This window comes from Neophocaena asiaeorientalis, unplaced genomic scaffold (assembly GCF_003031525.2).
Source record: "Neophocaena asiaeorientalis asiaeorientalis breed wild unplaced genomic scaffold, Neophocaena_asiaeorientalis_V1.1 scaffold603, whole genome shotgun sequence".
NCBI classification, from domain to species: domain Eukaryota; kingdom Metazoa; phylum Chordata; class Mammalia; order Artiodactyla; family Phocoenidae; genus Neophocaena; species Neophocaena asiaeorientalis.
Genome location: NW_020175662.1, coordinates 1,776,504 through 1,800,338, shown reverse-complemented (window position 1 = coordinate 1,800,338; position 23,835 = coordinate 1,776,504). Strand labels below are relative to the sequence as shown.

At 37.5% G+C, this 23,835-nt stretch overlaps 1 protein-coding gene across 1 annotated transcript; it reads left to right on the top strand.

Annotated features, from left to right (window-relative positions):
• The first annotated feature begins 321 nt into the window (after positions 1-321).
• On the top strand, positions 322-22,995 carry PSMA3 (proteasome 20S subunit alpha 3). Its single transcript, XM_024731486.1, has 11 exons — positions 322-440; positions 2,987-3,069; positions 9,295-9,418; positions 12,103-12,204; positions 12,283-12,356; positions 14,367-14,439; positions 15,961-16,026; positions 18,974-19,020; positions 21,017-21,084; positions 22,401-22,465; positions 22,853-22,995. Exons 1-11 carry the CDS (start codon positions 420-422, stop codon positions 22,895-22,897), a joined length of 768 nt encoding a protein of 255 aa, XP_024587254.1. The 5' UTR covers positions 322-419; the 3' UTR covers positions 22,898-22,995.
• Positions 22,996-23,835: the final 840 nt, after the last annotated feature.

Sequence of the window (23,835 nt, the reverse complement as noted above, 5' to 3'; positions counted from 1 at the left end):
TTTGTAAGAGTATAAGAACATCTCTCTGCTTTGCTCTAAGAAAGAATTAGGCAGAGAAAGAGAGGGATAAAAGATAAATAATAATTCCTAGGAAAAGGAATGGCGCAGCTCCTCAAGCCACCCGAAAACTTAAAGTTTCTCAACGACCCTCAAGACCGAAACCTGACTGTCAGAAGTAAGCATAATCCTACATAACCCCACTTCTATTGCTTCTGCACATGCGCGTTGCACCCCACGCGCATTCCCTTCCTTTTCCCACAATCCTCTGTTCCTGGGCTAAGGCCCCAGGAACGAGCCACAGAGAAGGCTATTGGTGGAAAGAACAGCCAATGAGAGAGCCTGTTACTCGTCTGCGTGCTGCAGTGTAGGGGGATCGCTTTAGATCCTGCAGACCTAGCGTCCCCGTGGGTTTTAGCGCGATGAGCTCAATCGGCACCGGGGTGAGTTCGTTGTCTCTCGGCGTGATAGTCTACATAAGGATTAGCGTGGGAAGGGAACGCGGACGGACCGCGAGGGGTGCGGTGGCCCGGGGTGCGCTGGTACTTCCTGGAGGCAGGTGGGCCGCTTCCAGTTGCGCGGTGGACCGGGGGTCTTTCCGACGCTGATTGCTAGGCCCGCGTCTGCAGTGACCGTGGCTTGAAGCTTCTCAGCTCAGGTGTGGCGGGCTTGCCGCGCAGCAGTTAGATTTGGAGCCGCTTTGGGTTGCTGAGTCACTTTCTTTAGTCGCTTAGGGAAACCGAAAGTGAAAACTCGTGGGGCCTGAAATTGTGTGTGAGTGAAGGGTTTGGGCGACAGTTAGCCTCTTGAGAACCACTGAGGCAAGGCGGCTTGAGAGTCCAAGGGCTGAGACGCCGCTTTCCAAGGAACCCCTTTGCAGTTGCTGGGGTGCTGCTGCCTCACGGGGATTCTCTGTCTTTCCTTCGAGTGTAGTGATGGACCGCTCTGTATGAGTCCCTGGAGCCTTCTCAGAACTGATAAGAAAAATAGTCTAAAAAGCGGAATCGGAAGAATCCTTTCCATTTTTCCTGTGTCTCAGCTTTTCCTGTACAAATTACTTTGGGCATTATGAGGTGTCAGTACCGTTAAGCGTTTAAATGGTTAGCTACAGACTTAACCGCTTCTGACTTTGAAGAGACAGTTCAGGATTTTGGAGTTGGATTTGTTAACTTTTTCGGCCTACTACTTTCCTTTGTCAAACGAACTGCATATATGCAATCTTCTGCTTACTCCTTTTATGTGTTTCTCCATGTAGAAAATACAGTTTTTGTTTAGAAATATTTATTGGTGGTTTTCACTAGAGGCATTGAATGATGGGTTTCTCAGTTCATTTTATACTCCTGTACACAAGACTTATACGCACCATTAGGCCCAAATACTGGTTTTCCGAGTTTGATAATACGCAACTTATACTTAGAATGGTTTAATCCATTCGGGTATGAGATGCTAAGGTTGTCATGTCGTTTTTGGATTAGTTGATGCTCAGTAATGCCTGTTGTAGCAAATTGACTTTGCAACTACATTAATATTACCCTAGATTAATAGTGTTCTAAAGGGTTCTACAAACCCTTTAAAAATATTTGATAATATAACCAGGTGAGATATTTCGGTATTACAGTGGTAGAGTTAAGGATCTTCATTTAACAAATCAACAAACTGAGACCAGGAAGCACCACTGTTGAAGACTTATCTCCTGTCTTTACTTGTCCCAAGAACTCTGGATATGAAGAGCTGTCTTCTTGACATTTCTCTCCACTTGATTAATAGCCATTTCAAATGACATATCCAAAGTAGATCTCTGGGTTTTCTTTTTCCCTTGCCATTTTGCATCTCCTACAATTTTCATTTCAGTGAATGGGCGAGTTCTAGTTACGCAAATGAAAAATAATCTATGATGCACTTTTAATTTCTTTTTTACTCTACTCCTAGGGCCAATCCATTAGCAAGGTTTTTTTGATTGTACCCTCCAACGGTAACACCTTCCGTCTCTTTTTCTATAGTCTAAGACACTACCTTTGGAATACTTAACCTCTGCTTCCACTCTTGTTCCCTCTCGAATTAATTTTCTAGATGAACAACGTTTTAAAAAAATTAGACATAACCTCTCCCCCTTTCCCCCCCAAACTCCAATGACTTTCTGTTGGATTTAGAATAGAAACGTAAACTTCCTACTCCAGCCTAAAAGACTTAACATAGTTTGGCCCGTATATGCCTCTGATATAGTTTACTCTTCTGTTCACCACTTATGGTGCTCAAGATACAGTGGCCTTATTTCTTTTTCTTATTGTGCTCAGCTTATTTCTACCCTAAGGTCTTTTATGCCAAATACCAGGACGCTCCTCCTCCATATCCTAAATGACTAATTACTTGTTATTAATTCTAGCTCAGCCTAAATATAATTGCCCCAACAATGCCTTACTTGATCAGGTAGTCTGTGGTAGTCCCTGAGACTATCACTTCACCCTGTCTTATTTTCATCATAGTACCTTTTCTGATTTACTGCTGTATCTTCAGCTCCTAGATTTGTTCATGGTCTGATTTTTGAAGATGAAGGACTTCTAGAATGAGTAGTCTTTGTATTTCCTTATAGTGACTAACATATAATAGATGCTTATTAAATGTCTGAATGCTAAATGATGTGTCCAAGGTCCCTCAGTTTCTTAGTGCCACAGCTATGAATTAAAATGCTCCAATGCTGTTTTTACCATAGCAGTTTTTTCAGAAATGAGCCATGTCCTGTGTCGGAAAAGTTCTAACTTGATGCAGGACTTGTATCCATTGCTTTTCTAGCAGAAATCTAAAGTGTATAACTTTGTCTTAGCTTCTGTTGCTGCTCTGACATGCTTCCCCTTTCTCTTTAAAGCAAAATCTGTGTTGAGATTTAACACACATTTCTGATGTGTAAGCCATTTAGGGGGAAAAAAAAAGTGTAAGGTTATTACTGCCAAAGATACATCATTATAAGCTTATTATTGCCTTTTCCTCCTAGTATGACCTGTCAGCCTCTACATTCTCTCCTGATGGAAGAGTTTTTCAAGTTGAGTATGCTATGAAGGCTGTGGAAAATAGTAGGTAAGAAACATTGTTTTACTTGAAATTACCATGTTTTAACCAGGTATTAAATGTCTTCTTTTCTATATTTTTGGTAATTAGGGTTTGTTATGTTACTTTGGCAGAGAATAATATATGCCCTAAAATAATCTCAATTTATTAGTCATTTCCAGATCTCTCTTTAGGCCAGATCTTTCCATGTGCCTATATTTTCAGTTGACTCCAGAATTATCCATTTAGACATTCTGCCAAGTCTCAAATGGAGTGTATAAAACCAAATTCATCAACATCTTTGCTAGACCTTTTTTCCTTTTTCAAATTCCTGATACATATCATTGTTTTCCTTGGCCATTAGGATTGTGACTTTATCGTCTGATCTTTTATTTCCTTGTGTTTTAAATGTCCTGTGCCGTTGGTCACATGATCATCTCAGCAGGGATGTTTTTTATTTTTCTCTTCTGCTGCCATACTCCAAAAGGTGTAGGATCACTAAGATATTTTCCCGTTGGACTTATTTCCTTCACTCTGTCTTTTTTTGTTTAGAGTAATTCACTAAAATGATTCCTTGCCACCACTGTAACATCTTAGTTGAATTACTGGCTTATTGACAAATTCTCTGAGTCTTTTTTTTTTTTTTTGCGGTACACGGGCCTCTCACTGTTGTGGCCTCTCCCATTGTGGAGCACAGGCTCTGGACGCGCAGGCTCAGCGGCCATGGCTCACGGGCCCAGCCGCTCCGCGGCACGTGGCATCTTCCCAGACCGGGGCACGAACCCGTGTCCCCTGCATCGGCAGGCGGACTCTCAACCACTGCGCCACCAGGGAAGCCCTCTCTGAGTCTTATATTGAAGAATTTTTGCAATCAGTTATATGATCTTTTTTTAAAAAAATTTTTTTTTTTTATACAGCAGGTTCTTATTAGTCATCCATTTTATACACATCAGTGTATACTTGTCAATCCCAATCTCCCAATTCATCCCACCACCAACACCCCCCACCGCTTTACCCCCTTGGTGTCCATACGTTTGTTCTCTACATCTGTGTCTCATATATGATCATTTAAAAAAAAATCATTTCTAATTGAACATAGTCTGCACAAACTGGTTTCATTTTTAATTTTTTTTTAATAGAGTTTGTTTGTTTATTTATTTATGGCTGTGTTGGGTCTTTGTTGCTGCGCGCAGGCTTTCTCTAGTTATGGCGAGCAGGAGCAACTCTTCATTGCGGTGCCTGGGCTTCTTATTGCGGTGGCTTCTCTTGTTGCGGAGCACAGGCTCTAGGCATGCAGGCTTCAGTAGTTGTGGCACGGGGGCTTCAGTAGCTGTTGCTCACGGGCTCTAGAGCGCAGGCTCAGTAGTTGTGGTGCATGGGCTGAGTTGCTTAGTTGCTCCGTGGCATGTGGGATCTTCCTGTGCCAGGGCTCGAACGTCCCCTGCATTGGCAGGCAGATTCTTAACCACTGAGCCACCAGGGAAGCCCCTTTAATTTTTTATCGAGGTATAGTTAATTTACAATGTTGTGTTAGTTTCAAGTGTACAGCTCAGTGATTCAGTTTTTTATATATATATATATATATATATATATATATAATAATCGTATTTTTGAATCTAAAGCAGCTTTGGGATGAAATAAAGGACTTAAAAATTTTGTTCATGACATCTCATTCAGATCTCTCAAAAAATTTCTTTTAGGCCTACTAAACAAATAGTGTTGGTGTTTGAGCTTGGTGTTTTCATTATAATGAAAACCTGTGTAGTAGGGAAATGTTTCCAGAATTTTAGAAAAGTCCACGTGTAGATGTAGTTTTTTCACTTTCTACTAGTATCTTCGATATTTGATTATGGAAGTTTCATGAGGGTAGAGACTGTAACTGGTCTTTGCATGGGCTAGCACGTAGCCCTCAGTAGTTACTGAATAAATAAATGTTCATTTTTTGTTCCATTTTCTGGGTGGTAGAAAGAAGGTATGTGCATTTCTAATGGTTTATGAAATAGTATTTTAAAGTTTTTGAGCAAAAATATATTTTAAGTCTTCTTACAGGATTTGTTAATGAAGCTAGTAGATTCTCTGTTTAAATGTATTATTATAGATATTGTTACTTACAAACTGTCAGTATCTGATAATATAATAGAAGTAAGGCTGTTAAGAATTTTAGGCTGCCACTGTATTTGCCTGAAAGAGTTCAGAAGAGAGTCAAATTCAAGAAAAAAGTTGACTATAAAAAAAATTTAAAAATTAAAAAAAAATGAAAGCAAATAAGTGTACTGGGGAAACTGGACAGCTACATGTAAAAGAGTGAAATTAAAACATTTTTTCACACCAGACACAAAAATAAACTCAAAATGGATTAAAGACCTAAAAAAAAAAAAAGGAAAAAAATAAGTTGACACATTTTTTTTCCTGTTGGTAAAAGAAGATAGGCTCATAGGCCAAGGAGCTGGAGAAAGACTTGAGGAAGTCATTGTTTTTCTCTTCCTCCTTTGCATTCTTGCATTTTCATTGGTGTAAAAAACTGGTGGGAGATGTCTTAACTAAGAGAAAAACTGGAGATGCATTTTGAAGTCATCTGTAACCCAGAAAATTGAGACTAGCCTGTGAGGGTCTGTGTATCTTAGTAATTTGTTTTCTATAAAGTATTTCTAAATATGGTTTAAAACAGTTACATTTAAGCAAACTTGAAGAAATATAATTTTTAAAAATGGAAACATTAAAAATTAATGTATTTTTTTCTGCATAAAGAAAAATTACTAGGAAAGTTCCTCTTTTAAAGGGATCTGTGTAACTTGGTATGATGGAATACTGGATGAGGATCAGAAGATGTGAATTTTTCTCCTAGCTGCTGCCTAATGGTAATATTATATAGGTTTCCACTATTCAGTCCTCTGAATGTTACTTTTCTGTCTGTAAAATTGGGATGTGGACATCTAACCTAACTACTTCATATACCTTACCATAAGAATGAAATTTGAAAATGTTTGTTTTGTGGGCACAGAAAGTAGAAAATAGAAAAATTACATATGAATTTTCTTACGAGTCTGGCATATAAACTGATAGTTAGAAAACATTTAACCAAATAATTTGATATGATTATATTCCTGCATTAAAAAGAGATAAATTCTTTTTTTTAAAATTTTTTATTTATATTACTATTTTTTGGCCGTGCCTGTACAGCATGTCAGATTTTAGTTCTCCAGCCAGGGATCAAACCCATGCCCCCTACAATGGAAGCGTGGAGTCTTAACCACTGGACTGCCAGGGAAGTCCTGGAGATAGAAATTCAATCTCGGGAATTTAGAAGGCAAATACTTTTGAGCACCTGTTACGTTAAGCATAGGAACTACCAAAACAAATAATTGACATATAAGTGAATACTTAAAAACATTTTATTAAAAAATATATATATATATCATGATCAAAACTATTTTATAAAAGTATGCTCCTAGCAGGTAATATGCAAAAGGAAAAAAGGTAAAATTATAATCATTCCCTTTAGCCTCATTTAGGAGACAGGATATGAAAGGAAGATTGAGCAACATAACTGAAAGTCTAGATTGTTTGGAACAAAAATGTACACAAAATTTTGGCCTTAGGACCCCTTTATACTTGGAAAAAAAATCACTGAGGACCTTGAACATTTAATTATGTAGGCTGTAGGTTCTACCAATATTTAACATCACCCTGAAGAGCATTTATTTATGCAGGTTATTGGTTCATCAATATTTACCATATTAGAAATTGAAACTGAAAAATTAAAAATACTTATAAATTCATTTAAGTAACAGTAATAAACACAATTGCATGTTAACAAATAATTTAAATTAACATTTATTAAAATATTTGAGTAACATTAATAACATTTTTTTTGAAGATGTTGGGGGTAGGAGTTTATTAATTTATTTATTTTTGCTGTGTTGGGTCTTCGTTTCTGTGCAACGACTTTATCTAGTTGCGGCAAGCGGGGGCCACTCTTCATCATGGTGCGTGGGCCTCTCACTATCGTGGCCTCTCTTGTTGCAGAGCACAGGCTCCAGATGCGCAGGCTCAGTAGTTGTGGCTCACGGGCCTAGTTGCTCCGCGGCATGTGGGATCCTCCCAGACCAGGGCTCGAACCCGTGTCCCCTGCATTAGCAGGCAGATTCTCAACCACTGCGCCACCAGGGAAGCCCATTAATAACATTTTTAATGCAAATTACTTTTCCAAAACATAGAAAAAAATGTAGTGAGAAGAGTGGCATTGTTTTACATTTTTGTAAATCTCAATAATTAATTGAATCTTAATTAAAGAGAGTCTCATATCTCCTGCTTCAGTATGTTGTTACTTTTGTTGGAGCTTGTGAAACAAATCAGGCTTCATGTTGTTTTATGGTACTATACCAAAACTGGACAAATGTTAGTTTCTTAAAGATTCGTTGCAGTGTGGAGTCAGAAAACATAACAATGAACTTTTTCTACTTTTACATTAAAATCTGTTGGGCTGTCTTACACTTTGGATGTTTTACCCGTCAACATTGTGAGTTGGTCATTTGGAAAATATTGGTTCACTGAGTTATAACAGAGCTTCCAAATTAGACATATTTCATTATAAACTATCAGAAACATCACACTTTTTTTTTTTTTTTTTTTTGCCGTACGAGGGCCTCTCACCGTTGTGGCCTCTCCCGCTGCGCAGCACAGGCTCCGGACGCGCAGACTCAGCGGCCAGGGCCCACGGGCCCAGCCGCTCCAAGGCACGTGGGATCCACCCGGACCGGGGCACGAACCCGTGTCCCCTGCATAGGCAGGTGGACTCTCAACCACTGCGCCACCAGGGAAGCCCCTGTCTTTGTATTTTTATGAAAATAATTTTGACCCCACAAACCACACTTTTAGAACTTTTAGTTTAGGAAAAAGAATGTTTTAGGTTCTGAAAGGTGAGGAAGATGATGAGTTGGGATAATTGGGAATGGCTACCTGAGGCTATTCAAGTGACTTTGCAAAAGTTTGTGGAAATTTATTTAAATGGGCAGTGGTGAGGAGGAAGTGTATTCTAGTACCCAGGATATCCGCAATAAAGACAGAAAAGCAAAAATGAACATTAAGGTGTTTGAGGGGTGACAGTGAGGTTGAATTTTGTAGAGCACAAGACCTCTATAACAGGAAACTGAATTCGCTAGATGGGCTTTGCAGATTCTTGGGGAGTGCTGAAAGCTGGGCCAAGGAGTTTAAACTTGAAAAGATACCTGAAGTGTGGGGGAAGGAGTGTCTGCAATTCTTTACATATTTGTGCATGTGGCTCAGCTCATTTTTCTGGTTGTTTCTCTTTGTTAAAAGAATTAGAAGGTTAAAGTACTTCATGTATTTTCATCTTGAAATGGCAATGTATAATTTCTCCACATTTTACTTCAGATTATTTTTGATCTACTTTGTTTTAAACAGTTGTACAAAATGTTTATTCTTTTACACTTAAATAGTAAGCAACACATTATTGCAGAAAAAGCAAAAGAAAGAAAAAGAATTGTAATCTTTCCACCGAGAATAGTCACTGGTAACTTTTTAGTTTGTATGTAGCCTGTCTTTTGTATGCATATTATGTACCATTTTTTTTAAATAATAAATTAAGTTTTTTGGCTGCGTTGGGCTTTCGTTGCTGCATGCTGGCTTTCTCTAGTGTGGTCAGCGGGGGCTACTCTTTGTTGCGGTGCGCGGGCTTCTCATTGCCGTGGCTTCTATTTGTTGTGGAGCACGGGCTCTAGGCGCATGGGCTTCAGTAGTTGTGGCACACGGGCTCAGTAGTTGTGGCGCACGGGCTTAGTTGCTCCGCGGCATGCAGGATCTTCCCGGCCCAGGACTCGAACCCATGTCCCCTGCATTGGCAGGTGGATTCTTAGCCACTGCGCCACCGGGGAAGCCCTTACATACCAGTTTTAATTGCACATGACTTTAGTCGGCATTTGTTGTAAGATGGCTAATATATGCTAGACACTGTGCCATTTGGTACATATTTTGTTGGCATCTTTTTTCACTTATGTATTAATATCTTTCCATGTCATGATATGAGATTTTTTTGGGTCACATGATTATTTATATGGATCTAATTCATCACATTTTAGACTGTCCTTTCTAGTTTTCAAATGTATTTATTTTAAAGACTTGATATGCTTTAAGAAACAAATTTGCCTGTTTTTGTGTTTTTTCTTTTTAAACTTGGGTTTACAAAGTTTCTTTTATTTTCAGTTAAAAAAATTGATTTTCTTCTACTTGTTTCAGTACAGCTATTGGAATCAGATGTAAAGATGGCGTTGTCTTTGGGGTAGAAAAATTAGTCCTTTCTAAACTTTATGAAGAAGGTTCTAACAAACGACTTTTTAATGTTGATCGGCATGTCGGAATGGTAAGGTTACATTTAAAAATGTTCCTTTTTGCCTTGTCCAGTTTCTTGTGAAGTAACTAACTGGAATATGTGAAAATGTGATTGTTAAGAACCCATTTAATACTTTAGCATTGAGGCAGAAACAGCAGAGAGCAGCTATAGAAGTAATCAGAAAGTTACTGGTTTGTGAACAGCTCACTGTCTAAAAGGAAGGTAGCATTCTTATTGTTTAACCTGATTGGAGATAGATATGAAAAACCAAGTTGCCTTAAGAAAAGGAGGGGAGGGGGGAGGGGGTGAGAAGTATGGGTTAAAAAGAAATCTTGGCAGTATAGATCAATGAAGGTACATGCTTGAGAGGCAATGAATCTTTGGCTTTTTGTATCCTTTCTGGGGATCACTGTTACACTGAAGATGTTATCAGAAAGAGAAGACCTTTATAGTAAGGTGGAGCATCAGGAAAGGATGTCTGATGAAGGGAAAAGTGAACACATGCTTTCTGGTAGCTTCATAAGCATCACTGTATTTATTTCATGCAGCTGGTATCTTGAGTGACTGCTTTGCACAGTTGCAGGCCAAGACATAGATACAGTACTGGTATATACTGAAGTCATCCTATATAGATGTCAGACTTTCTTCAGTAAGAGCAACAATCCAAAAAAAAAAAAGAAAAGAAATGATTTTTAACTTTGCTTACTGAAAAGTCAAGGAAGAAAAGAGAACACTGTGTGCTAGGTACTATGCTAGTTCTTTACATAAATTATCTCATTTAATCCTGACAACCCAGTGCAAGTAATATTAATCCCATTTTTACAGATGAGAAAAAGACGCACAGGTGGTAAAGAAATATGCTGGGATTCATACTTGGGTCTGCATGGTCTGTGTGTTACTCTAGAGACCATTCTACAGGGTGAGATCCTGTAGGATCCACTCATTCTACTGAAATACCAGTAGCTTTGTTATTTCTAAATGAGATGCGTTACAAACACAAAAAGGACTAGCAAAATATAGCCAGTAAACTATAAAGCTACAGATAAAATTTTTTTTTTTTTGCTTCTTCAGATTTTTTTTTTTTGAACTTGTTTTCTCTCCTGAACAAATTTATTATTGCCAGTGAAACTGGTATGTTTTCTTGAAACTTGCCAGATTGTAACCTAGCTGGTATGAGGTAAGGAATCCTGCTTTCTTTCACTTAAAAAAACTTTAGATAGGTATATTTTGGAAAAAAATCATATATGCTTATAAGCACTTTAGTGATGGAAAGAATTTTATCATCCTAGAATTTTCACATTTGTCCCATTTGTTATTTAAAGCCAGGAAATTGATGGCATTCCTTATAGCTGGAAATTGGCAAAACATTAGACATTGAACAGGGTTGGAGAAAATGAAGGATTAATGTTCTGTCTCCAAGTGATTTGATAAATTTTTAGACTTCACAGTGGGTTTTATCCAAAGCAATGGAAGATTGTTTAAATGGTGAAAATTACTACCTGGGTATCCTTGTGGAAGTTATTCTAAACAGCAGTTTTCTAACCTGCAAAACTATGGTGGTAATAGTACCTACCTACCTTAATGTATAATTATGTAAAATGCTTATTAGCATGTAATGAATGATCAATAATATGTTAAGGATTTTCATCATTATTACTACTACTAGGTAGCAGTAGAAAAAAAGGCTATTAAAAATTTTGATAGTACTTATTTGTAAATTCTGCAAATCTTCTGTGCCACTGGTTCCCAGTACCCATAAGTGTTTCAGTAGTTTTTTCTGTTCTCATGGCTTCCCTAGACCAAAAGAAATACCCAGTGGTTCTGTTTATTATATATGTAGGTCTAAACAGCTAAGTGGTTGTGTCCTAAAAACTTAGTAGCTGTAAAAACAAAACAAAAACAAACTCACCACATACAGCAAAAGAAAAGTATTTTTATTTTTAAACAGTCACAGTTAACTAATGTGTACTGCACAACTTCTTAAACTTTGGAATTGGATTACATGCCGCCCCCCACCTCCACCCCGTTTCCTGTTCCGCATTGTTTTTTGCACAGTACTTATTTTATATCATGGCAACCCAGCTTTTCAACGAGCGGATGGCAGTAAAAAGAATGTAGAATGATCTAATGTTGAAACCGTTAACTACTTCAACATATGTTTCCCCCAAACTTAAAATGCCGCACAACTCTGAGTTCACTATAATGCCCTGGGATGTCTCAGCACGTGGTTTGGTGATTGCAATTCTAAGCCACCAGATTTGTGGTTTGTCATGTTTTGGTTTGGCATTACAATTTATTAGTAAGCTGAAAAAGGAATTTGAGGTTGTGCCTTTTAGGTGAAAACTTTTAATAGCTTTTTGAACACAGAATGGCTTTAAATAAAGGATCAGTTCTAACCAAAACAAATGGTTATATTCTTCTTTGTTGTTTTGTTCTTTATAATGAAGTGGAGAATGGGGAGACATGGAGGTTTTTCTGAATGTGATCAATGGACAAAACAATGTAGTCACACTTGGGAAATTTCCAAATTGTAATCCCGTACTCAAGCATCAAAATGCCAGAATGCCTTGTAAAGAAAGACCTTTAAGCCAAACAGATTTATTCTAATGGTGATACTTGTTAAAAATATCAAATAAGCCTGTAATGATTACATACTTCCCTTGATTTGTGGTAGGAGTGTTATTTACTGAATTGGTACTTTATTTTTCTTTCAGGCCGTAGCGGGTTTGTTGGCAGATGCTCGTTCTTTAGCAGACATTGCGAGAGAAGAGGCTTCCAACTTTAGATCTAACTTTGGATATAACATTCCACTAAAAGTAAGCTGATAACATGTTGAAGAGCCTTTGGAACAGAAAGAGAAGAGTATTAATAAGCTCTTCTGTTTTTCCCCACAGCATCTTGCAGACAGAGTGGCCATGTATGTACATGCCTATACACTCTACAGTGCTGTTAGACCTTTTGGCTGCAGGTATGAAATTTACTGAGATATTCAGTGATATCTGTACTGTAGGTATTTGTTTTCTCAGAATCTAATTAGCCTTTTATACCCTTAAAAAATGAAGTATCATCAAGAAGTATTAGGGCAGTGATTAAATAAAATGATGTACTTAAAAATAAAAACTGAAAGACTATGCAGATTTGGACAGGATAAAACACAGAATTCATAGTAATATTTTAATCTAATTATAATAAATTCTCTGGAGGAAGGTGGTCAAAAGGTATATAAACTTTTTTTTAAACTAATTTATCTTTGGCTGCGTTGGGTCTTCGTTGCTGTGCACGGGCTTTCTCTAGTTGCAGCGAGAGGGGGCTACTCTTCGTTGCAGTGCACGGGCTTGTCATTGTGGTGGCTTGTCTTTGTTGTGGAGCACGGGCTCTAGGCATGTGGGCTTCAGTAGTTGCGGCACATGGGCTCAGTAGTTGTGGCTAGCAGGCTCTAGAGCGCAGGCTCAGTAGTTGTGGTGCACGGGCTTAGTTGCTGCTCCGTGGCATGTGGGATCTTCCAGGACCAGCGCTCAAACCCATGTCCCCTGCACTGGCAGGCAGATTCCCAACCACTGCCCCACCAGGTAAGTCCCAAAAGGTATATAAACTTTTAAAGTACTAGGGATATAATGTACAACATGATGACTATAGTTAACACTGATGTGTGATAAAAAGGAAAATTTTTAATATAATAGATCCCTTAGAGTTCTCCACAAAAGGAAGTTTTTTTCTTTTAATTGTATCTATATGAGATGATGCATGTTAACTAAACCTATTGTGCTAATCATTTCACAGTGTATGTAAATCAGACCATCATGCTGTGCACCTTACATTTATATAGCAATGTATGTCAATTATTTCCCAATAAAACTGGGGGAAAAAATTATCTGGAACTAAACCCAAACATTTTCAGGAAATGGCAAACTGATTTTAAATATATTCCATGTTGTTACTATTTAGTAGCCAATTATACTGACACTTCAGTTTTTTCATTAGTTTCCATCTGATATACTTTAAGCAATAGGTCAGATGTTCTTAAATGGGATGTAGCTGTTAAAATATTCTGCACATGAAATGATAAGGCTGGTTTCTTTTCTACTTGTAATTTCAAAATATCAGTAATTCATATGATTTTTTAATACCCTAATTTTAATTTATTGAGCATAAAAAAATGCATTGAACCAATTTTCCTGCAATTTTTATTGCAGGAAAACAAATGGAGGAATACCGGGGAATAGCCAGAAAACAATGAAGGGTGGAACAAGAGTTTTAGGTAGTTTCAACGTATTCACATCAGGAATTTTGTCCCCTTGGCTTTTTCATGTTTATTCCTTTAGCTGTTGGGCCCCCTTATTACTTGTCCATCTATCAGCACTCCTTTCTCTCCACTGCTATCCTGTCAGGAAAGTTTCAACAGAAAGTTTAATACTAAACAAAGGCACATGAATTGTGAAAAGTTTTCAAGTATATACTAGTTTTTATCCAAACTACATTATCAAAGTGCTTACTATGAGTTATATGGGTATTAGTAAATGTTTGTCTTAGAAAGTACAATTGCATTTTTATCACAGTACTTTTTATTTTTTAAATTTTATTTATTATTATAAATTTATTTATCTTTGGCTGCATTGTGTCTTTGTTGCTGTGCACGGGCATTCTGTAGCTGCGGCGAGTGGGGGCTGCTCTGCGTTGCGGTTCGCGGGCTTCTTATTGCGGTGGCTTCTCTTGTTGCAGAGCACGGGCTCTAGGTGCTTGGGCTTAAGTAGTTGTAGCTTGCGGGCTCTAGAGCGCAGGCCCAGTAGTTGTGGCGCATGGGCTTGGTTGCTCCGCAGCATGTGGGATCTTCCCGGACCAGGGCTCGAACCTGGGTCCCCTGCATTGGCAGGCGGAATCTTAACCACTGCACCACCAGAGAAGCCCTATCACTGTACTTTTTAATACCTTCCTGGTATTAAGAATCATGGTTTAAAATTACTAATTTACTTTTATGTAGTTTCATGTTAGGGTCTTACAGTGTGAATGACGGTGCCCAACTCTACATGATTGACCCATCGGGTGTTTCATATGTGAGTAGTTTTGAATCATCTGAAATTCTATTTCTAGTCTAATGGTCTCTCATTAGCACTTAAATCATGTATTTGGATTATATGAGGTTTCTTTAATATTCATTCAAGGAAGGTAACATTTTTTCTTGTTTTAACATTAATGACAATAATCTATGGATGTGATTCAGAGGAAGATTTGTGGCTTTTTTGTTTGTTTTCTGGCCGAGCCATGCCACATGCAGGATCTTAGTTCACCCAGCAGGGATCGCCCCCTGCATTGGGAGTGTGGAGTCTTAACCACTGGACCATCAGGGAAGTCCCAGATTTGTGGCTTTAAATATGCTATTATAGAAACTGCATAGTGAAGATAAAATCTTGAATATGTGCTATTTCCTTTATTACTACAAATATTAGCAGTATCTTAAAAATGAATGTAAAAGTGAATGTAATGCCGTCCTTTTTTTTTTTTTTTTTGCGGTACGCGGGCCTCTCACTGTTGTGGCCTCTCCCGTCGCGGAGCACAGGCTCCGGACGTGCAGGCCCAGCAGCCATGGCTCACGGGCTCAGCCGCTCTGCGGCATGTGGGATCTTCCCGGACCAGGGCACGAACCCGTGTCCCCTGCATCGGCAGGCGGACTCTTCAACCACTGCGCCACCAGGGAAGCCCAATGCCATCCCTTTTAAAGTTTTGTTTTTGTTGTGTTTTTTTGGCTGTGCCACACGGCTTGTGGGATCTTAGTTTCCCACCCAAGGAAACTTAGTTTCCCACCCAGGTCCATGGCAGTGAAAGCCTGTGTCCTAACCACTGCACCACCAGGGAATTCCCCAATTCCCTTTTTAAAAATGATTTCAAGTGGGATTTCTTGGACCTTTCTCTAATTACCTTTTCTTAAGTGTCTTCTGAGATTTTTATGGTTTTTATTATTAAAAAAAATGAAGGTTCTTTATGTTTTGTCATTATACACTGGTTACACAAGTAAAAAAACCTTTACAGTATAAATTAGGGGATTCCCTGGCTGTCCAGTGGTTAGGACTCCGTGCTCTCACTGCTGAGGCCCCAGGTTCAATCCCTGGTTGGGAAACTAAAATCCCACAAGTTGTGCTGGTGTGGCAAAAAAATATATATATATATTCACACACACATAATTCATATGTATATATTAAAAAAGGCTTATTTAACTCTTAGGAATTATTTCTTTCTCTCAAATAACTTCCATTGTCAGAATGCTAAAATTTTTTCTATTCCTGTCCTCAGAAATGCTTCTAGTTCATGAAGTGTATGTATATAATGAAATAATTTGTTTTTCTTTGGATATACTTCTTGAAAATAATACAGATTATTCTAGATTTAAGTTATTTTAATTTTTTTGAGTCCCTTGGTGGTCATTAAAATGTCTTTTGACTATTTCTCCAGATGTGCTTTTGAATGTCATTTAACAACCTTTCATTAACCTTTAAATAAACAGTAGTCCTTAATGACTTATGATAGTATATTAATTTAATAATACATACGTATTTTTCATGTATGTTCTTTTTAAATAGGGTTATTGGGGCTGTGCCATTGGCAAAGCCAGACAAGCTGCAAAGACAGAAATCGAAAAGCTTCAGGTAATACATACATATTTACTGCTTGAAATTTTGCTACAGCATTATCCTTATGTGGTGAAATTTTATCACCACAAACTAAACCGTTTACTCCAAGTGTGGTTTGCCATTTTGAGTAGAGCTTTCTGAAGCTAGTAGCTAGGTGGCTGAGTAGGAAAGCTGGTAGCATATTACTGTAGAGTTGGGTCATGGATCCCTTTATGATTTTGGTGGCTGCTTAATCCAAAAAAAATACAAACAAATCTTCATATAATGTCACAAAATCCTTGAAGCCCATTCATGTAGCCCTGTGACCCTTAGGCTGAGAAATTTGCTCTTTTACTGTATCATTTCTTCCATCTGGAGAACAGCTTTTGTCTGTGGAAGTCTTACACATTAAGAGTCTGTGCTCCTTTGCTTCTCTTTCCTTTTTGTTCCTAGCTAAATAGGGCATGGGAACCCATCATCTATTAGTGTGAAAAAGGTTTCTTAAAAATTTGCTGGCTTTCCTTTTAGCCATAAATTGATCAACTTTATACTGAAACAGTACCCACCAACTCTTCATTGCTTATCAGAAACTTCCCTAAAAGACAGGCGTATGATTCATCAACATTTTGGTAAATTACAGTGAGATAAAATTTTATATGCATTTAAATACTAATGCTGTACTGGAGCCTTGCTCAACTAATTAACTTATTCAGCTTATTTAAGGCTAGGTCCTAGAAAACATTTTTTTAGTGCTTGGAATTTAATGCCAAGTTCTAGACCTATAAAAGCCTAATTTATGTTTGGTATTTTAGTATTGATAAAATTGACAAAAGGACTTTAGAGATCACTTAGTCCAAGTCCAGCCCTGGGTTAAACACACTGGCTAGAGTCATAGAATATTGCTTATGAACAATTCACAGACCTAGTAACTCTTAGACCAGTGTTCTTTTCCATTATATACTCCCTGGTTTGTGCTAAGTTCCTGTCTTCTACTATCTTCTCTTTTGCTTTGATCTCTCCGTAGTATTATGTGGAAATTTGAAAATAGATTGTTTAGTACAATTATCCTTTTGTCCTCTGTGGTTAAATCCTAGCAAGGAATGGGAATACTAACAAATCGTACCTAAGAATTGAGGACGATTACTTCTATTGAGGAACATGTACACTTAATGATGAAAACATATGCTCTAAATCAGAGGTTAGCAAACTGGCCCACTGCCTGCACTTTTTTTTTTTTAAAGTGAAGTATAGTTGATTTACAATGTTGTGCTGATTTCTGCTGTACAGCAAAGTGATTCAGTTATACAAATTCTTTTTTTATATTCTTTTCTATTATGGTTTATCATAGGATACTGAATATAGTTCCTTGTGCTGTACAGCAGAACCTTGTTTATCCATTCTGTATATAATAGTTACATCTGCCAACCCCAACCTCCCACTCCATCCCTCCCCCAGTCCCCTCCCCCTTGGCAACCACAGCTCTGTTCTCTGTGTCTGAGTCTGTTTTTGTTACGTAGATAAGTTCATTTGTGTCATATTTCAGATTGCACATATAAGTGATGTCATATGGTTGTCTTTCTCTGACTTCACTTCGTATGATAATCTCTAGTTGCAATGCTCTTTAAAGTTTTATTGAAACCCAGCCATATTCAGTCTCTGGCTTTTGCCCTAGTACAACAGTGGAGTTTAGTTGGTGAAGGGGACCAAAGACCATATTCCAATAAGTCTAATAAAATATTTACTACTTGGCTCTTTACAAAAAGAGTTTGCCAACCCCTGCATTATTCTGGTCTGCTTTTCCGCTTGTGTTCTGTTTTACCAAGCATATAATTTTATGAAATAAACTTTACCAACATATATAAAAATATTTTTGACATTTAAGATGTATCTTTTCACGTTTAAGTTTGTCTTTGTATGTTACAATTAATATACTAAATATAGAACTTAACAGGTAAGGGCAAAAGTATGAATATTGATATTTTCCTTTTCTTCACTCCCAGTTTTAACATGACAAAAATTAATCATCAGAAAAGATACTGTACAACAAAATATCTCCATCTAGATTGAGTGAACAGTTGTTATTTTCCAGTATTTTACCTATTTGTATAAGCTGGGGCATCAAGATTTCTAAATATAAAAAAAATACCAAAAATAAATAATAAGCCTAGATATACACCTCAAGTCTGGACTGCTGTATGACTATATTCATTATTTTTCGCCATTTTCCATCCTCCTCCACATATCCAGAATATGAACACTAATTTGCTCTTTTTTTGTTTGTCAGTTGTATTCAGAAACACATATACCTAAAAAAATTTTTTGCATTGGTTACTTCCAGTACCTACAGTACAGCAGACTTTTCTGCTGGGCATTTAAGGGCTGTTTTTCTACCCTGATTTCCAAATGTTCACTTTTGCTTTGTGCCGTTCATTTATTTTCCTCAAAATCAAATCAGACCCAACTAAGACTCCACTCAGATCTTGGTTATTCAAAGCTTTCCCTGCATTTTGCATTTTTGTCTTGAACAGTTTCATGAGGGACAATTTATTTCACTCCTTCATCCCCCTCTAGAATATAGAAGGTATTCATGGTTTGTTTACATTTTATTATCCTGAATTGGCTATAAAGAAGAAAAAACATTTCTTTGCTAATGTTTTAAATGTCAGGGTCTGCCTGTGAATAAATTCATAAAGGAATCTAGATTTTTATAAACTTTAGTATTTTTCACAAAATTAGTGGTGCCCAAGGGTTGTCCAGAATATGTTTTGGCATAATCATTAAAAAACATTACACTGTAAATAAAAAACTTTGGTTCTGGTCTTTTTGTATTTCAGGTTATTTTCTTTGGTTTTATATCTGAGAATCTATCTCAAGAGCATGGGGTTACTGATAAAAGTTGTGGAAAGAATCTGGAAAGTTACACAAGTGGAAAGCATTCTTCTTTGAATCATAACATAATGAATATATATTTTATTTTCTGTAGATGAAAGAAATGACCTGCTGTGATGTTGTTAAAGAAGTTGCAAAAATGTAAGTTGAAATTTTCCTTAGCATTGACAAAAATATTTCACTTGACCTTACCTTATACATTAATCCTAAGAGGCCGTTTTGTTTGGAAATAACTTGTTGCATAAGTTTTAGAAGGTGAATCCAACATTCTCAGAAGGCTCATTAAGGAGAATATCCAAGTGACAATGAATAGGATGGGAAAAAATAGCTTTTGACAAAATATACTCCTGTTCAGGTGACAGAATTCAAGAATAGGAGGATATAGTGAACCTCTAGGGACTTCATTTGATACCTCCCGACTTCTTAAATCTCAGAAGTCCCGATAATATTAACCTTAGCTTACAACTTTAAGGTCTACAGCTAAAGTTGTAACAAGATGAGAAGAGCAGTGTTTCAAAACATCTAGAAATAGCTGAAGAAAGCCTGAAATAGTTCATATTACAGTAATAATAAGCAACAACAAAGCCAGTAAAAGCTCAGTGAACATGCTTCGAAGTCCATGATTTTTTTTTACATCAAAGAATGCAGGCATTTGGTATTTCAAAAAATCTAATAAAATGCTGGTGTTGCAGCCAGCTTTTCAGAGTTAAAAGTAATAAATGTAATATTCCAGAGAATTCTAACTATTTCACATTAGAACTACATGGTCTAGTCAGCATTTTGTGCACGTGTCTCAGGTTTTACATCTAGTAACACATGCAAGGGAAAAAAAGGTCTTGGAGGGCTCTATTATATAATAATAAATATACTATTTGAATGGTACCCTTAATCTCTATACTGATGGTTGTAGCAAAGTATTAAAATCACAAGTGTTTTATAATTCTGTACTAATCGTCCACCACTCCTGCTACCCTCACTTCCCACCGCCCTTTACCATGAGACCCTTCCCCCCTTTCCAGTTGAGAAGCAGCAGAATCCATTCCATTCTATGACTGTCAGTTAATAACAACCTAGGGGACACTGGCAACTAACATATAATAGAACTAGTTAAAAAGTAAATAATCCTTATTGAATTGCACAGCAGTTTAACATGATAACTCAATTTCCTTCACTGAGAAGTCTTCTGGAAATCAGTTCTTCCTGCACCTTTTATGTTTAAATATAACACTAGACTCTACTTTGTTCCGTGTAGGAAAGCCATCCCTTTATCATTTAATAAAATGGAGCACTATGCTTCTTTTACTTAGTTCTAGCAATTTTAAGGTGCTTTCTTAAAGCAAGGCTTTAGGAATACTCTCCAAATTACTTTTGTTACTTTGTTGTGTAAGATGGTGGAAAGTATAAAATAAGAAAGTTTTGCTGATACTTTGTTCTTACTTCTACTTTAATATGTTGTGTGACAGTGCCTTCTTGCTGGCAGCAATTTGTCATGTACTGTTTGAAGGCCGGGTTTAAAAATATTCCTGCCAAGAAGGTGCAGAACGAAGAGACCACTAATTGTAAACTAATGAATGTTTGTTTAAAAAAAATACTGAAAAGGCACACAGGGAATGATGGCCTTTTCCCATTTGAATATATGTTCCTTAGGAGGTATCTTTCAGGTATGTCTCTAAAAGAATGTATCAAGGGCTTCCCTGGTGGCGCAGTGGTTGAGAGTCCGCCTGCCGATGCAGGGGACACGGGTTCGTGCCCCGGTCCGGGAAGATCCCACATGCCGCGGAGTGGCTAGGCTTGTGAGCCATGGCCGCTGAGCCTGTGCGTCCGGAGCCTGTGCTCCGCAACGGGAGAGGCCACAACAGTAAGAGGCCTGCATACAGCACAAAAAAAGAAAAAAAAAAAAGAATGTATCAAAATAAACAACTTGGGTTGTAAAGGTGTAAGGTATATTGAATCCTTTGTAGTGAGTGTTTAATTTTTTTATCAGTCCTAGTGTAATTTTCATAATAGACTGTATATAATGTGTGTATCATTTTATAGATACTTATATTAGGAATGGCTGTTCTAATTTGCTGAGCTGGGTGCATGAACTATGTATGTAGATGACCAAATGAATGTTAACGTCCTCTTTCTGTTCTAGAATTTACATAGTACATGATGAAGTTAAGGATAAAGCTTTTGAACTAGAGCTCAGCTGGGTTGGTGAAAGTAAGTTATTTTTCTACATTTATTTGCTCTCAGAGTCATCTGTACCAAGCCTAATGTACTACTGGGTGCCTTATTTTTTCTTAAAAACAACAAAAAATTAGTAATGGTGTATACACATATAAGAGTACACAAATAACAAATGAATTGATAACTGTCACAACATGGATACATTCATGTAAATACTGCTTTGGTCAACAAGTAGACCAGCCCCCCAGATCACCCCTTAGGCTTCTCCCCAGAGGTAACCACTATCCTGAATCCTAACACCATAGTTCTTGGCCTGTTGTTGAATTTTATATAAATGGAATTAGACATTATGGATTCTTTTGTTCCTCATTTCTTTTCACAAAATTATATTTGTGTAAATCAGTTTTGTTACGTACAGTAGTATTTTTGTTCATTTGGCTTGCTGTACAGTGTTCTGTTGTCTGAAAATAACACTTTATTCATCTCCTCTTCTGTTGTTACACCGTTAGGCACTTTCCAGTGTTTGTTTACTGTAAAATGAAAAATGCAGCTGTGGACATCTTGTACATCTATTGTGGTACACATATGTAGTAGCATTTTAGAAATATATGTTAAGAGTGGAATTGCTGGGTCATGAAATAGGCACACATTCAACTGCATTATTGGCCACAATGTGTTCTGACCACTGGGTGCCCTTCTAATACAAACAGAGCCAGAACAAATTTAGGAGGTACTCTCTTTTTGAAGGAAAAGCTCTGCTTAATAATTGACTAAAGTTGTGAGTAGTTTATTTACTTTTTTTGAAACATCCATTGCATTTTTTTTTCGGTACGCGGGCCTCTCACTGTCGTGGCCTCTCCCGTTGTGGGGCACAGGCTCCGGACGCGCAGGCTCAGCAGCCATGGCTCATGGGCCCAGCCGCTCCGCGGCATGCGGGATCCTCCCGGACGCGGGCACGAACCCGTGTCCCCTGCATCGGCAGGCGGACTCTCAACCACTGCGCCACCAGCGAAGCCCCATTGCATATTTTAAAAAAGAATTACTGGGAAATCACCATTTTTCTTTCTAGCATGGCAACTGTAGGGCTTCAAGGACAGCTTTTAAAATCTAACCATGCTGTGAATGAATGCTCAGGACTTAACAGCATCAGGATAAATCTTAGCATAATGTATTCTTTATTATAAGAGCTAAATTTGGGCAGATTTAATATGTTATGTAGGGAAAACACACAAAGATGAGTTCAGAGAATCTGGTATTACACTTGTAGATTGGCTAGATTATATGGTATTTGCAAATCACAATTACAGTCCTCGTTTTTAATTCATTTAAATATATGGCTTAATTTACAGTAACTAACGGAAGACATGAAATTGTTCCAAAAGATATAAGGGAAGAGGCAGAGAAATATGCCAAGGTAAGCCACAGCATGAAAACGATTCTAGCTGGAGATACATTGAATTTTATTAAATAACCCTTAAGAGTTGAGCTAAACTGAAGGATGAAAACTTTCTAGGTTATCCTCAATGGGGATAAAGTTGCCCTGGTTCCAAAAAAAATTTTTTTGTGCTTGTGAAAATGGCAAAGTTTTTTCAGGACGTTTAATGCTTTCATACTGTGTGTATCCTATCAAGAATATAGTCATTGATTGTTACAGCAAGATGTACTTTAGTTACCCGTTTCTTTACTTGAATGTCTTATTCTAAATCAGTGTTCATTTTCACTCACAAAGAATTTTAATGACAAGATTCAGGCTATTATAGCAATGCTAAAAATTGATTTTAAACACTTTTCTCTTTAACAGGAATCTTTGAAGGAAGAAGATGAATCAGATGATGATAACATGTAACATTTACTTCATTTACTTCTATTTAACTATTTAGCCCTTTGGATTAATACACACCCACTGACAAACTTTCATTAAATCTTTGTCTTGTAACAACTGAAGTCTGGTTAATATCTGCTTGACAGAATTGGTGGGGGTAGCTGAGCTCGTATTTATTCAGCATTAGGATGCTGCTTTATGCCTGTTGTAAAATTCCTTAGTTAAAATACTGCAGACAGATGCTTTGGAATCAGATTAATTCAGAACTCCATTTCTTCACTCATCTATAACCTAAAGATCATATCCTGCTGGGCTGTTGTGTAAAAAGTACCTACCAACTTTGTAGGCAGTTGATGCCACTGCCCAATTTTGTATTTAGTGAGATGACTGTCGGTCATCAGACACTGTTAACCTTTAGAATTTTATTTTTTTTACTTTGAGGAGTAGATTTAAGGATTCAGAAAGCCCCTATCCTGTCACTTAAAGAATTTCTTGATCTGTAAAGTTGAAATAAAAATACCCACATTTTATGCTTAAAAATAAATTAGAATACATGTGGAAACAGAACTGATACTGAGTGGAAAAATGAGTATTGGAAGAAACAGTCTGAACTCAGGCCAAGCGTGCCAGGCAGAGACACACCCTTTATTGGCCTCATGCCAGTATCACTCCATTCAACTGTCATGCTTTCCTGAGGTCACTGAGTTTAGCAGCAGGGTGTTGCCGGACTTTGAGCATCTGTCTAGTTTAAACAGCAAATCATTATACCAGAATACTTAACTACTATACAAACAACTCAAGAGCAGTATCTCATTACCATGGCTGCTTTTATGTAAAATTACCTGCTACATCTTACAACTCATATATTTAACTCAGAATGACACCAGTGGCCTTCGGCAGACACCTAAACAACTTAAGCTAGATGGATAATAAGTTGAGTATCCCTAAGCCAGTCTGACCAT